Below are 14,317 nucleotides of genomic sequence, written 5' to 3' on the forward strand. Positions count from 1 at the left end.
TATGTGATAAAAAGGTAATATATGCTTTCATAGCTTCCATCCACATGATAGTTTCTTAAGAGAATTTAATATAAAACATACCTGAATTAGGACTTAATCTATTTCAAATACGATACATGGGAAACACAGGCTTTGAATACCTTTCTTTTCTTTGTTTTTAAAATGGCCATAATACACATAATATTTTGTATGAACTGAATACAAGGACCCTAGCAATCTGGAAAGGGGAAGTGATTGGTTTGGCTCCATCTCCTCCAGAGAGGAAAGGGCCACGGGTAATAGCTGGAATTTGCTTCCCACCTTGAACTCTAGATTCTTCAGGCCGAGACAGTGCCTCATATGCCACATTGAACAGTGAAGTCCCCAAAGCCAGCACCTTGCTAGGCTGACCCAGCCTGCTTGACATGACCCACTAGCAAGGCATGCCCTGAATTCCTGCTCTGGCTATCTGGTTGCATATATTCCCTTTGCAAGTGGACAGGTGCTCAAGCTCACTTGTATGGACCATTCATGTGGGTTCTAGATCAGGATTACTACTGTCTGATCACCCTATTGCTCCCTAAGAACCAAGCTCAAGTGCTTACTGGAAAGGAGTAGAAAGGTCTTTTAGACAATCTAATTGTAGGTAATGCTTCATTAATTAAACTTCAAGACCTCACCATTGGGCACTCCTTTGTATACTAACCAGGAAAAGCACTACCTGATATATGAACTACCATTTTAACTCAGACTTAACCTCACTTAAAGAAAAAGGAACATGGTTTTTCTTCTCCTGAACATTACACTATTCTTCAGAATTTTCAAATTATTTGCTTTGGAGAACCTGCTACTTAAATAAAAGAACAAGCTGTGGATTCACCAGTGTGCTTCTTACCTGGCTTGTCTGAGAAATGCGACGAGTCCGGTTATAGAGGGCCATGCTGTCTCCTTCCCGTGTTCTCTCAATTCTCCAACCCCACGCAAGCATGGTTTTTAGAGACTCTTTGATTGGCCAGCGATAAATTTCTTTTTCCTAGCAACAAAAATAAAGAGGAAGAAAGGGGGGTGCGTATTATGAATCTGAATGAAAATTAAAAATCTGAAATAGGCTGCCTTCATTTAAAGAAAAAAATATTGGCATTGTTTATTTAAAAATGACAAAAGTAAAGTAAAATTTCTGAATAGCAGAGTATGAGCTGAGATCTAGTTTGACTAATGCTGTTAAGAAGGATCTCAGCTCACTACTGCAAGGAGGTTAACTTTCTTGAGTTTCCTAGTTTCTGATACTTTAGATAGAAAATAAAAAGGAGAAACAGTGCCACATTGTATGATGTGTGTGAAGGTCTTTCTACCCTCTGAATAAACAGACAAGGATAATTCTTCCTAAAAAAATTTTTAGAGGATAAATAAAAAAGAATAAATCTTCCTCTGTGAGCACTAAGCCAAAAAAGTGCTTTTCACTTCATCTGTCAAGATACTGATTTCCCCCAGAGTAAAAAACATGAATATTTGTAAATAATAATCATTGTAAATATTACTTCATTATCCCTCATCAGGAAACTCATAAGCATGATAAGAACATTTTCTAAAGTCCTTATATATATATTGGGGAGGAATAAAAATCAGTAAGGGATGGAAAACTATTAAGGAGAGAATAACCAATTAATACTGGTAGAAAGTGGGAATAGAGAAAAAAAGACAAAAGATAAAAAATGGGACCTTTAAGTAAAGTTTTTTTTTTTAAAGCATACACATATAAAGAAGACATTTTAATAAGAAATTATATAATCAAGAAAACCCCAAAATACATTAAAATTATATAACCAAAGGAAAAAAAAAAAGAAACCTCACCTTTTCAGATAATAGTTTATATGGCTTCATTAATGGCTGAACTTTAGATGAGTCTGAATATATTTCTCCATAAATCCATCCATTTGCCAACTTAAAAAAAATCATCAAAATTATTTTACATGGATTGATTGTTGAGAGTGTAGGTATGCATGTGTGTAAGTCTATTTGGTACAATCAATCTACAATAAACCAAGACACGATTAAGGTTTGAATTCAACCCAACATAAGTCAATATAATTATTTCCATTCTAACTAATATTATTTTGAGTAATCACCGAGAGCAATTCTTTTTATCCAAAGATTAAACACACCTAGTCTTCCTTAAATAGATCCAAGTCTTGACCATGTCATAATAAGTACTCTCCCCAGGAGCAGTCCACAGGAGGCATGGCCCCCATGATACTCATTCTAGCACATCTTGGGACCCTTTATATGAGATGCTTTTTTTATTATTTTTAAATGTTTTTCTAAATGCTCTTTTTTAAAAAATTTTATTTATTTATTTGTGTGTGTGAGAGAGAGAGAGAGAGGGAGAGGGGCAGAGACACAGGCAGAAGGAGAAGCAGGCTCCATGCAGGGAGCCTGATGTCGGACTCTGATCTCCAGGATCAGACCCTGGACTGAAGGCAGCATTAAACTGCTGAGCTACCTGGGCTGCCCATAAATGTTCTTTTCAAACAGGAAAACTGGATTATTCTGCTTTATGTGGAAGTTTCTGTGAATAATGCTCCCTGTTTTGTCCACCCCAGTATTCAATGATCTCTTAACATGTTTGACACACATTATTTTGCCCACGTACATACTGTATACTCATCACCACTTCCCTATCTCCTCTCGTGTTTGCCTATAGAATTTGAGTAACTGGATTGCAATGGCTCAGGACAGCCTTCTCGGACATTTCCTCTCTATCACCACTGGCTTAGTACCTGAGAAACTTTATATAAAACAAACACACCTTGGAAGTAAATTACTGAACAAAGAGCCACATATTTATCAAACCAAAAAGGTTTCTTAAGAGAAAAATTGATTGGCTAAGGCAAGAACTGAAATTGAATAGTAAGTCTAACAGGATGATACGGAACTGCTCTACAATCTTGAACACCTCAGAACCTGTGATGTTTGACTTTCACTTCAGCAACAGTACGTGCTTATCATAGATTCCTGTGCCCTCAGCTCAATTTCTCTGACAAATCTTCACAGCCATCATCTCTCAGTTTAACCAGGCTCAACATAATGTTGAGCCACAAGCTTTCTTTTAGAGAATTTCATGGTATGTAGGACATGTGTTACTTAGCTCATTTCCTTGCATGTTTTTTTTGACAATACAAACGTGTCATCTTGCCACGTGATTTATTTTTAGTGACCTACAGATCTACTTAGTAAGACATACAACAGAAGAATGGAAGATGTAAACAATCACTAAATTCCAATTAAAAATTTTCATGGTTTTATCTAATATAAAATTATATATAAAGTCAAAGTTTCTTTAAAAGATTTCTGACCCAGGGCATCTGGGTGGCTCAGTCAGTTAAGTGTCTGTCTTCAGCTCAGGTCATGATCCCAAGATCCTGGGGTTAAGCCTCACATTGGGCTCCCTGCTCAGCGGAAAGTCTGTCTCTCTCTTTCGCCCATCCCCCTTCCTGCTCAGGCTTGTGTGCTCTCTCTCTGAAATAAATACATAAAATCCTTAAAAGAAAAAAATTCTGACCCAGAATCACTTTTCCCTACAGCCCCTGATGATTATTACTTTGTATTCTCACAAACAATATGTGTTTAAAAACTATATTTATAATTTAATAGAATTTTTGTTCCTAAAACTGTGGTTCTTATGAACAAATACTCTTTTTTTTAAGATTTTATTTATTTGAGACAGAGTGTAAGTGCGCAAGTGGAGGGAGGAGCAGAGGGAGAGAATCCTTAAGCAGACTCCTCTCACTGAACACAGAGCCAGACTGACAGCTCCATCCCAAGACCCTGAGATTGTGACCTGAGCTGAAAACAAGATTTGGACCCTCAATCAAGCCACCCAGGTACCCCCCTATGACAAATATCCCTATTTCCATGTGCATTACATATGTGTTAATGGCACAGCTAACTAAATACTACATCAGCAAATCGTAATTAAATGTTCTTTCCTAATCTAGACACAGCTTTCACTTTAAAGTAGAAAACCGTCATGGTCAGATATATTTGAGCAGTGACCAATCATCAGGTACACTCAGTACAGAATTAGAATGTGATACTCTGACTTTTACCTTGTCCATTGACCATTTGTCATGAGAATGTTCCGCATATTTGTTAATGAAGTATTCCAACTTCTCAGGAATTGTTATACTATGAGAAAAATAAAGAAAAAAAAGCTTGGTTTTTATAGGACTTATAAGAAATCATACCAATAATTTTCTCACAGATTATGATTGCTTAAATCCCACTTGATGCATAACTGTTAAAAAGTTATCTTAATAAGGTATTACTTTTCCACAGCATAGGAGCAATATAAAAGTCAAGCCATTAATGTTCTATCTGCTCATATTATATTAATTCATACTTTATATATAATATGAATTAAAATATATTCAAAGATCAGGACAATAATAAAAAAAAAAAAAGGTTAGGCCTGAATTAAGATACAGTTAGACTCCATGAACTTAAAGACATACTTCTCTTCCATAATCATTCTTTGAAGTAATTCTCCCTTTTTGACTTGTCTCATCTGCAACAACTATAAGTGGGTAAAGATGGCTGAAATCTGGTTACATTTTTTAAAATGTACTAAAATTTTAAATTAATGTCATATGACTAGTGATGTGTTAATGATTTTAAATTTCACAATCCACATATAACATTCTGTTATTAATATGGGCCATAATGAAAAGTAATCTTGCCTTGTGATCTTGATAATATTTATTTTTGATTCCTTTCATATTTCATTAATATCTGATCTCTTGAACAGATTTTGAGTGTATGCAAGTAATGACCAAGTCTAATGGTAAATATGGGACTTGGGAATGGTAAATACATCGATGAGTGGAAAATTAAATACATACATATAATTCCATTCATTCATGCATATAACTTATTAACACAATTAACACTGAGAAGTGAATTCTAAATAAAACCTAGCATAATGAGATGGTTTACTTTTCTTTTTTCAACAATGTTATCAATCAGTGATTGAACTACAGGACACAAACATACTTAAAAAACAATATGTAAAAATCACAAAGATATAGAAGTGATTGATATCACTAGGAAACCTAATCTGGTAAGAATTCCCCAAAGAGGCAAGCCTACGTAAATGAATATACATGCCCAAAAGTTGTTAATTAAATAGATTTAATTAATAAACACCAAGACCATGATATGTTCCGATGTTATTTGAAAATCCTAGATTATATTGTATGTTAGCAAACCACAAACTTACCCATGTAGGAACTGAACATGTGATATTTTGATTTACTTACATTGGAAGAGATACAAAGGAGCAATCACATAAGCCAAATACTGGGGGGTAGAGTCTTTTCTCACAGGACTGTCATCAAATACCAAACATGCAAATTTAAGGCATTATCAAACTAATGGCATAGCACTTGGGTTGAAATTTTGATCTGTTATGGAAGTTAAACCAGCTGAGGGGCCACCCACAAGCCTAAAAGTTGAACTCCCAAGCAAATTCAGATGCTGTGCATGGTAGCTACCAAGCGACTACCCTGCTAACTACTGATCTGGCGAAGTCCCCATGGAACCAATAAGGGAATGTAGCATGAAGAGTCAGCTTTCCTCTCAAATGGGAAACCATGGTCCTACTCAAAGAAAGCAACAACAAAAATGCTGAGACTCCCAAACACCTGAAGTTCTGAGACATCCCACTTGTAAAACAATTTCCGCAAGTAAGTACGAGTAAGAAGTTTTATAATGTTAAGTAACATTTTATCTGGGGCTGAGGTGGTCACACTGCATTCTAACTGCATGCTAAAGTTTCCACAAATATTCTCACTTGATATTCCCTGGCATCTCGTGTTATGCTTTATGATGCTGAACATCAGTCACTACCCCTAGGCTTTGCTGAGATGTAGTGATGGTGGACTGCCTCCCGGAGGATCACAGGAACAGCTTTGCCCTGCACGCTGGTATCACTCTCAGTCAAAGATGATACACAGACGTTATTGCAATTATTAATAAACATGTAGGGTAGATTTTCAACTAAAAATATAGCTGATATATTTTCTTGATTCTCATTATTGTAAATATTATCATGTGGTTACGTACAGAGAATCTGGGTTATGTTGAGTATCCTAGAAGATACATCTTATCTACTTCTGATAATTGTATCATCATTAGTACTACTATCATTTCGTCAAGTAAAGGGACCCCTATCAAAAGGATACCAATTCAAAGGGGGCATGGATTAGAGAAAGTTCACTTTAGTACCTTATTCAATTTCAGACTTCACACATCATTTACAATAAAAATCTGCTGCAATAGAAAGAGTCCATACTTTGAGGTATCAACAGGTTGTGGGTTAAAGTTCCCTTCAGAATCCATTGATGACTGTTTTTCCATCATACTGACATAATTTGACTCCATGTAGTCTGGAGGCAAAGCTCCCGCAACTGCACTCAGGCAAGGCAGTGCCAGTTTGAAAAGTTCTTGCTCATATTTCTGGGAAAAGAATGAAGAACCAAACAAATAAACAAAACAAAACAAAAAAATCTGTATTACTATTGAGCAAAAGTTGTCAAAATGATTATTGTGGCTGGCAAGATGTTTAAAGAAAAACTCAGAGTTACCCTAGGCTAACTTAAAATTGCCTTGCAGATTGTTTCTCTAGCAAATGGAACATACAGACTGAAATCCCATCAAATAGGAGACAGGCTGAAGTCAGATTTACTGCAGTTGCCCCTTAAGAAGAATAAAATCTTTGCTTCTCTAAAAGTTTTTCTCCAATATTTTATGAAATAAACCTGAATATTCTAAATGTATAACAGTTCTTTAGAACATAAACATAATTTCAGTCAGTGGATAGCATAATTATAGAATATTGCTATACCATATGAGAAAGACTATACTTGAAAAATACATAAAGGAATATTTCACGGAGTAAGAAATTTTAACTGATCTGTATGGTATCACAAAAGTATGAAAATGAAATTCTAAACCGATAAAGAAATTCTGGGAATATGCACAATCAAAATTCTGGGAAGAGGTATTTATATATTAATTACATAAATACATTTGTATTTATAGATTTTTTAAATAAAAAAATTATTTAAAAAATCTCACTTTAAACCTTTAGTTTTAAGTTAATGTTGTAAATACTTCTAAAACTGCCTTCTACATATTATTTTAAGACTCTCAGTTTACCAAAGATAATTCAGTGACAAAAAGCCTCAAGATGTAGCTTCCTTCCACCTGCCATCATGGATGAACTTAACTCTATTACATAGCACACTTCTGGATATCCTGCTCCAGGTGTCTAATATTGTCTATCTGGGAATTCACACGGATTTTGACTAATATTTTAAGCAGAAGTATTCTCAACATTTGTTAGACATTTGAAAAAGGAAAAAGAACTATTTAAGTCTTAATGAATAAAAATAATATTCCACTAGTGATATTTATGGCTTTTAAATGATTTTATCACACAAAGTCCACAAAATCTTAAATCACCTTTTGAGATAGGGCGTCAAAAATGCCCCAAAACAACTTTCTCGATAAATGAAGCTCTTCTTCTGAGGCAGCTCCAAAGTTCCCCCACCCTCCAGGCAGGCAGTAATATTTCCAGCATCTTTCATAATGATTTGTCAGCAGCTATGTGAGAAAACAATTACAAAGGCAATGAGTGAAAGATACCTTTTAGATTTTTCCCATTTCCTCCCATTTGACATTCAAGTGCCATGTAATAAGGTTAGCTGAAACAAATCTGCTCAATCCCCTATGAATTCCTCTGGAGAATATTATTACCTTATATATCATGCCACTTTAAAATTTAACACTGATCACAGCATGAGGAACCAATGCCCAATGTAACACAGAAGTCCATCTTCAACAGCATTCTTTATGAGGTTGTTTGGTTATTGATGTCTCCCTGAGTCCTATGTTAGCTGCTACTCAGTTTAATGAATCATGACCCCTGAATATGCACATCTGCACTTAATGCAAGGATTGACGTCAAGGTGACCTAAAAGCACAGATAAGTATCTCTAGGATACAGCACCTGAAATGTAAATTCTAGGGGAAATCTACATCTGAATATTTTTGCTTCCTTTTTGCCAATCCTTAATTACCACACATTTTTTGCTCCAGAACTTAAATCTCTAATTAAACTTCCCAAACTAATGCATTTCAGTCCTTTCTTTACCTATCTTTCTTTGATGGTTATAGGTTCAATTTATTACCTTGCCGAGTGTCTGTGTTGCTTCTTAAATTTTCATCTATGTACATTTTGTTTGTTTAGGACTAAACCGTAAGTTTAAAGACAAGGATAGAATCTTCCAATTATCCAGTAAGCTCTTTTGTAGTTCATTTTTGATCTATAAACTAATAAGTATTCACAACTACTTGCTGAATTAAAAAAATGATTTTTATGAATCAACTATACATTTTTGGACTCTCTTTTCCATAACTAAGGAGGAAGATAGAGTGAAAAGAATTGTTGTTATTAAAACAAACTATACTAGTGAAATGCTTCTAGTTTGGTCTCCTCCTCAATTATAAAACACACACACACACAAACACACACACTATTTAGAAATCTCAAATGATGAAATATTGAGATCTAATGTGTTTGGATTAACTTGGAAATATCTACAACATAAATGAATTTATTATAAAAAGTAATGCTATCTCTTTTTTCAGATACCTTCCAGCTCATTTGTATGAAGAAGATTTTGTATGGCAAGGCCTCTCCTAGAAAAAATGTAAAAATGGGATTTTCGGCAAGGATATCATTTATTTTGCATCATATATTAATTTATCTAATTTTATTAAACCAAAATGAATGAGAAAGGCTGTATTTGCTAAATATCTAGGGATGCTTAGAGTAACAGCAGCTCAAAAAATTGACTATTTATATCTCAAAGTTCTTTTTTTCAGTACTGTTACTGGATGACCATGAGGAACAATGAGGCTTACAAGATGATAGTGCAGAGGGGGTCCCCATAAAACAGTCTATTACATACCTATGACTTCCACTCACAGAATACACTAGTAGATGTATTAGGACACATCAAATATTCAAATCCTAAGTCTGGATTGAGATATTAGATGACAGAAAAATATTCTCAAGACAGTAAGACAGCATGAGACCCAACCATTCATGAATAGAATAATGAAGCTGGGCAGAGAAAATATTAGTGATTCTTCTATACCTGGTGACAAACTGTAACTGCATAGACAGGGAGGTTATCTTTGAACCCTATGATGTTAACATTTGAAAACTGTCATGTGATTACCAACTTAGAAAACATTGTTTTGAAAGCCTGCTCTTTATCCTTTGAGATTACTAACATTTCAGGCCACATCTACTACATGTTTTCCAACCGTAAGAATACCTTGGCTCATGTTTTCCCTGTTTCCCATTTTCTCCATTGATTTCCATTTCCATTCACCTACAGAAACTCAAATCTTAGCACTTATATGAGATTTTATATTATTGTGATGTACACATTTCTCAAATTTATAAGCCCATTTTCAGTAAGTGAAAGAAACTTTCCAGCATTGAAAATCAAGTATGGCGTTTCTAAGAGCTGTATATATTCTAAGAGAAGAAAAGTCAGAGGACCCAGTAATCAAATAACTACAGACATTTCTTATACTTACCTTAAGGGGCATTTTTGCATGTTCATTTAATAATGGGACATCAAATACTAATCTTCGGAGTAAGTGCTGCATCATAGAAGGTCTCAATTGGCTGGGGGAACAAAATTCATTTTAATAATGAAGGGAAATGTCTTTAAGGAAATAATTCATTAGACTGAATTATCTACTCTGAGAACCTATACCTACACTTCTCTTCTGATGGTGATAATTAGGTACCCCCTATCCAAAGGTTAATCCACCACTACACAATTGTATAAAAGATTACCTTTCCAACCCATCTCTATCCCCTAGATCCGAGGATCACTCCTCATTTGTTACAGATGTTCCTATTTTCCCCTTCACTTCTCAGCCACTCACAATGGCAGACCCCACGGTTTCCTGAGACCCTTGCTCCAGTAATTATAGTATGTGCTTCTTCCTTCACTCCACTGGCTGAGAAGGGTCTCCAGTGACTGAATTAGAAGCAAAAACAATGTTATATCTCTAAACAGGAGGGAGGAATAAAAAGTCTGAGACGGAAACTTTGCCAGAGGAGGAAGGAAAAGAAAACTAACACACAGTGAACATCTATTGTCAGGTCATCTTGAATGCTTCATTCGTTTAATATGTAGATAAATTCTGTGAGATAGTTATTTTGGTTCCATTTTACAGAATTTTAGGATCAAAAGAGTTAGAGACATAACCCTCTAATTTTTCAACTTCTTCAGTCCCATGTGGCTTCTATATCCCACATACATCGCTACGAGTGAAAACATTCCTTCACCAGTGCTCTGCCAGGCCACACACCTTCACTGGCTCTCGCAATTAAAGGGAGCCATTACCCCAACCAGGAGCTTGACACTGTCACTTTAGCTGTCAGAACTCCAGTGGGAGAAAGTATGTTCTGGCTTTCAGAGTAAGACATCTGAATACTTCTGCCTATAGGAAGTGGTTTTCCAGGATGGAGAAATAGCCTTCATGATTGACATTCACAAGTAATGCTCTAATAGTACACTGCATCATTTTTTATATTTAGTAAGTCTCTTTTTTTCATTTCTCTTCTAGAAGAGGAGTTAAAATCATCACACATAGTAAAAAAGGGAGAATCCACTAATCTTACATGAAAGTGGCCAGGGACTCCCCACACAGTTATCCTACCCGCCAAAATCCAGAAGAGTACAACTGGTCCATCAGTCTATCCAATGACCAAATACCCTAAAGAAGCCAGGAGGAACACTCCTGGGCTCCAACCTCCGGTACAAGGGACTATCTAAAATGAATTAATTTTTTGGTACAGAAATTTTTTTCCAAAATTCGTAACAATTTGTCAAGGGCCATATAGTAAATTCTCTTTCTTAAAGAAGAAGCAGCTTTAGTTTCCCACTTACCCACAAATAGAGAGTAAACAAACTTCTATGGAATCCCGCTGAGCTTTGGTAAGAGAGCAGCCCTTAGAAAGTCTGTACACAGTGTGAAGTAATGAGTCAATGAGGGAAGCGTGGTGCTCTGTGCCAGCAAAAAGAGGGGCACATCTTGTTAACAAAGGCAACACAGCTGTGCAAAGGTAACGATTGAGGGCCAGGGCCATGTCTGTAGCACTCAAAGCAGCCTAAAAAGGAATTGTGAGAGTAGAAGGTAATTCACGCTTGGCAGTAGACAACATGGAATTTCATTCTCTAGAAAATGACAAAATATGAAAAATAAAGATGTACTCCTCAGTTATATCTTTAAATGTGGGTCATATGATTTTTCACCACTAGAAACAATCAACTTACAATTGCTCACAATCAACTTACAATTGCTCACAAACAGATAAAAATGAAGTGATAGCTATAGTGATATCTCTGTCTCAAGAAGCCCCCGAGGCTCACATTCTGTAATAAGAATTCAATGGTAGGATGGATGTGAGATGATAACGCTAATGATACCCAAGAATGTGAGTTATATATATGTATATTTTAGCTCATGTCCATCAGAATCAATAGCCAAAGGCTGACTGTTTTATTATGTTATCAACTATCTCATTTAGGTTCAGAATTTCATGTGAATACACCCAACAAAGAAAAAAGAAATTTCAGTGTATTTTAATGATTCTCTTCTCCTAACTTTCACAAAAGAGCTATTATCAACTCAAGAACTGATTTCCTCTGGAATCAAAAAGACCCATCTAGAGATAAAAAGGCAGTATTATAACGACTGAAATAACATTTAGAGTTTCAGCTCGTTCCTTCGAACGAGCAGTAAAATATTTACACCAGTAATGACAGATTCTTGATGTGGGCCACTGCCAGAAGATATTTCAGCCTTATCTGTGATTTAAAAATAAAGACACTAGGATGATATTATAATTAGTACAACTCAACAAGGTCTATCAAACCTTCTGAACACTGTACATGCTTTCATCGAGAAGCATAATTGTTTAGGCCAATTTGGAGGTTAAAAGGAACCACTGTGACCTCCCAAATTAGGGTTATATAAACCAATTGCATTCCATAGTAGCCAATCAGAATCCTTATCTTACTCCTGAGGTTGCAAGTTTTCTCCACTATTCAGGGAATTCCTTAAGACTCAGTGTATTTTATTTTGTGTACTCAGTGCCTGCCTAAAAATAGGTACTCAATAAACATCCAGTGACAATAAATAAATGATTAATATATCTATGGAGAATATCATAAGTCAGGGAATAAAGAGCCAAAAGCTGATGATGTCAATTGTTCAAATCATTACCGTATCTAAAGAAGCAGCAGCCCGGAGATCTGGCAGAAAGCCAACCTCAAGAAGATGGAGGAGGAAATCTTGAACCTCAATCCCATAGACCCTGTCAAGGAACAAAACCATGGCTGCCTTGTGATCTGGGCAAAACCCCGCAGACATGTCAGGCTCCACCACATTCCCATCTAAAAGAGAGAAGGTGACATGTTGTTAATGGACAGATGACAAATGGCTTCTCTCTAACCTTCTCAAGGTTTAAGTCAAGTTATCTGTTGAATGGTTTTTGTCCTTCTACTACCCACAAGCAAGTGCTGGGAATTGGCTGAGGAATTATGACAGTGCAATTTTAATTCAAGGTCATTTGAACTGTGATTTGGGCATCCACTTGCTAACCACATGTATGATCAAAGATATGGCATTAGGCTAGATAATGAGAAGGAAACAAAAAGGCATCCAAAATCAATATTGTGAAACTAGCAGTAAACCCTATAAAAAGTCAACCTATAAAGTTTTCATTCTTTTCAAAAATGAGAGCCTCTTTTAAACACTAATGAAACTCACATACTCCCATGTGATGGAGTTCGTGGTTCATTTACATATTTATGGCTTAGACAACTACAAAATGATGAAACAACTCTATGAATCAGTTGGACTTTCAAATGAAATGTTTCATTAATCATAATGGCATTGGGCAGGCCGGGTGGCTCAGTGGTTTAGCGCTGCCTTCAGCCCAGGGCCTGATCCTGGAGACCTGGGATCAAGTCCCACGTCCGGCTCCCTGCATGGAGCCTGCTTCTCCCTCTGCCTCTCTCTCTCTCTCTCTCTCTCTCTCTCTCTCTCTCTCTCTCTGTCTCTCATGAATAAATAAATAAAATCTTTTAAAAAAATCATAATGGCATTTAACAACGTTTAAAACATATTTGAGCCATATTATTTTTTTCTATTAATAGTCAATATTTGATGCCTATATGGATGAGTGAATTTTTTACTAGAATTCCATAGATTCACAGGTTGAAAACCACTGATACAAGGAATTTAGGGATTATGTACCAATTTAAAATATTGGAGGGCAGATTTTTTCCTCTTTGACTATGTGATAATTATGTCAAATAACATAGTGCTACTGATAACACATGGTAAGAGTCTAAAATACTATCACAGAATCTTTAATATTGAGGATATATGACCACAATCATCCTGAAAAAAGTCACAACTTTTTGTTTTCGTTCACAATTAAGAAATGAATTTCACATCTGACTTGTGAAAATAAACAAGTAACAATATTTTAAGAGAATTATATTAAAGGCTAATACCAAATAGCTTCCATTTGTTATTAAATTATAATAATATCCAGTATATCTACTACTCTTCTTCCTATAATTAAAATAAAGCGAATAATAGCTCTTATTTGTGCTGTTTTCAGGCACTATGCTAGGAATATTAAAGAGATGATATCCTATACTTTTCAAAAGCACATTGTGAGGTTGGTTTTCTTAGCTACATTTAACAGATGACAACTGACCATCAGGGAAGTTAAGTAACGCTCTCAGGGTTGTACACCTAGTAATTGGCAAAGTTAGATTTAAACCAAGGAAAATCATATTTTAAACCCAAACAAAGCTGATTTAAGCCTTACTATTAAATCAGTAGGCTCTACTTTTTAATCAAAAATCTACTTAAAATTCCAGTTTAATTCTACTAAAAATCACAGTATTAGCGAATTTAAATTTGAAAGATTCTATTATTTTAATATACAGTTGTGCCAGAAGCACCTGGGTGGCCCAGTCAGTTAAGAGTCTGCCTTTGCTCAGGTCATGATCCCAGGGGGTCCTGGGACTAAGCCCTGTGTCTACTCCCTGCTCAGCAGGGAGTCCGTTCTCTCTGCCCTGCCCCCTGCAACTTGTGCTCTTGCTCACTCTCTCTCTCTCTCTCTCAAGTGAATAAATTTTTAAAAATCTTAAAAAATATATATATA

The 14,317-nt window shown here is 35.7% G+C and overlaps 1 protein-coding gene across 1 annotated transcript in view; it reads right to left on the minus strand.

Moving 5' to 3' along the window:
* Positions 1 to 14,317, minus strand: part of RYR2 (ryanodine receptor 2) — a 727,453-nt gene that overhangs the window by 161,812 nt on the left and 551,324 nt on the right. The window contains exons 49-56 of the mRNA XM_049108740.1: positions 12,358 to 12,527; positions 11,019 to 11,239; positions 9,652 to 9,742; positions 7,501 to 7,641; positions 6,329 to 6,492; positions 4,086 to 4,164; positions 1,831 to 1,920; positions 875 to 1,012 (exon numbers count right to left, since the gene is read on the minus strand). Of these exons, the coding sequence (XP_048964697.1) occupies positions 875 to 1,012; positions 1,831 to 1,920; positions 4,086 to 4,164; positions 6,329 to 6,492; positions 7,501 to 7,641; positions 9,652 to 9,742; positions 11,019 to 11,239; positions 12,358 to 12,527 (1,094 nt within the window). The remainder of the gene's footprint in view (positions 1 to 874; positions 1,013 to 1,830; positions 1,921 to 4,085; positions 4,165 to 6,328; positions 6,493 to 7,500; positions 7,642 to 9,651; positions 9,743 to 11,018; positions 11,240 to 12,357; positions 12,528 to 14,317) is intronic.

Source organism: Canis lupus, chromosome 4, assembly GCF_003254725.2.
Source record: "Canis lupus dingo isolate Sandy chromosome 4, ASM325472v2, whole genome shotgun sequence".
Classification (NCBI taxonomy): domain Eukaryota; kingdom Metazoa; phylum Chordata; class Mammalia; order Carnivora; family Canidae; genus Canis; species Canis lupus.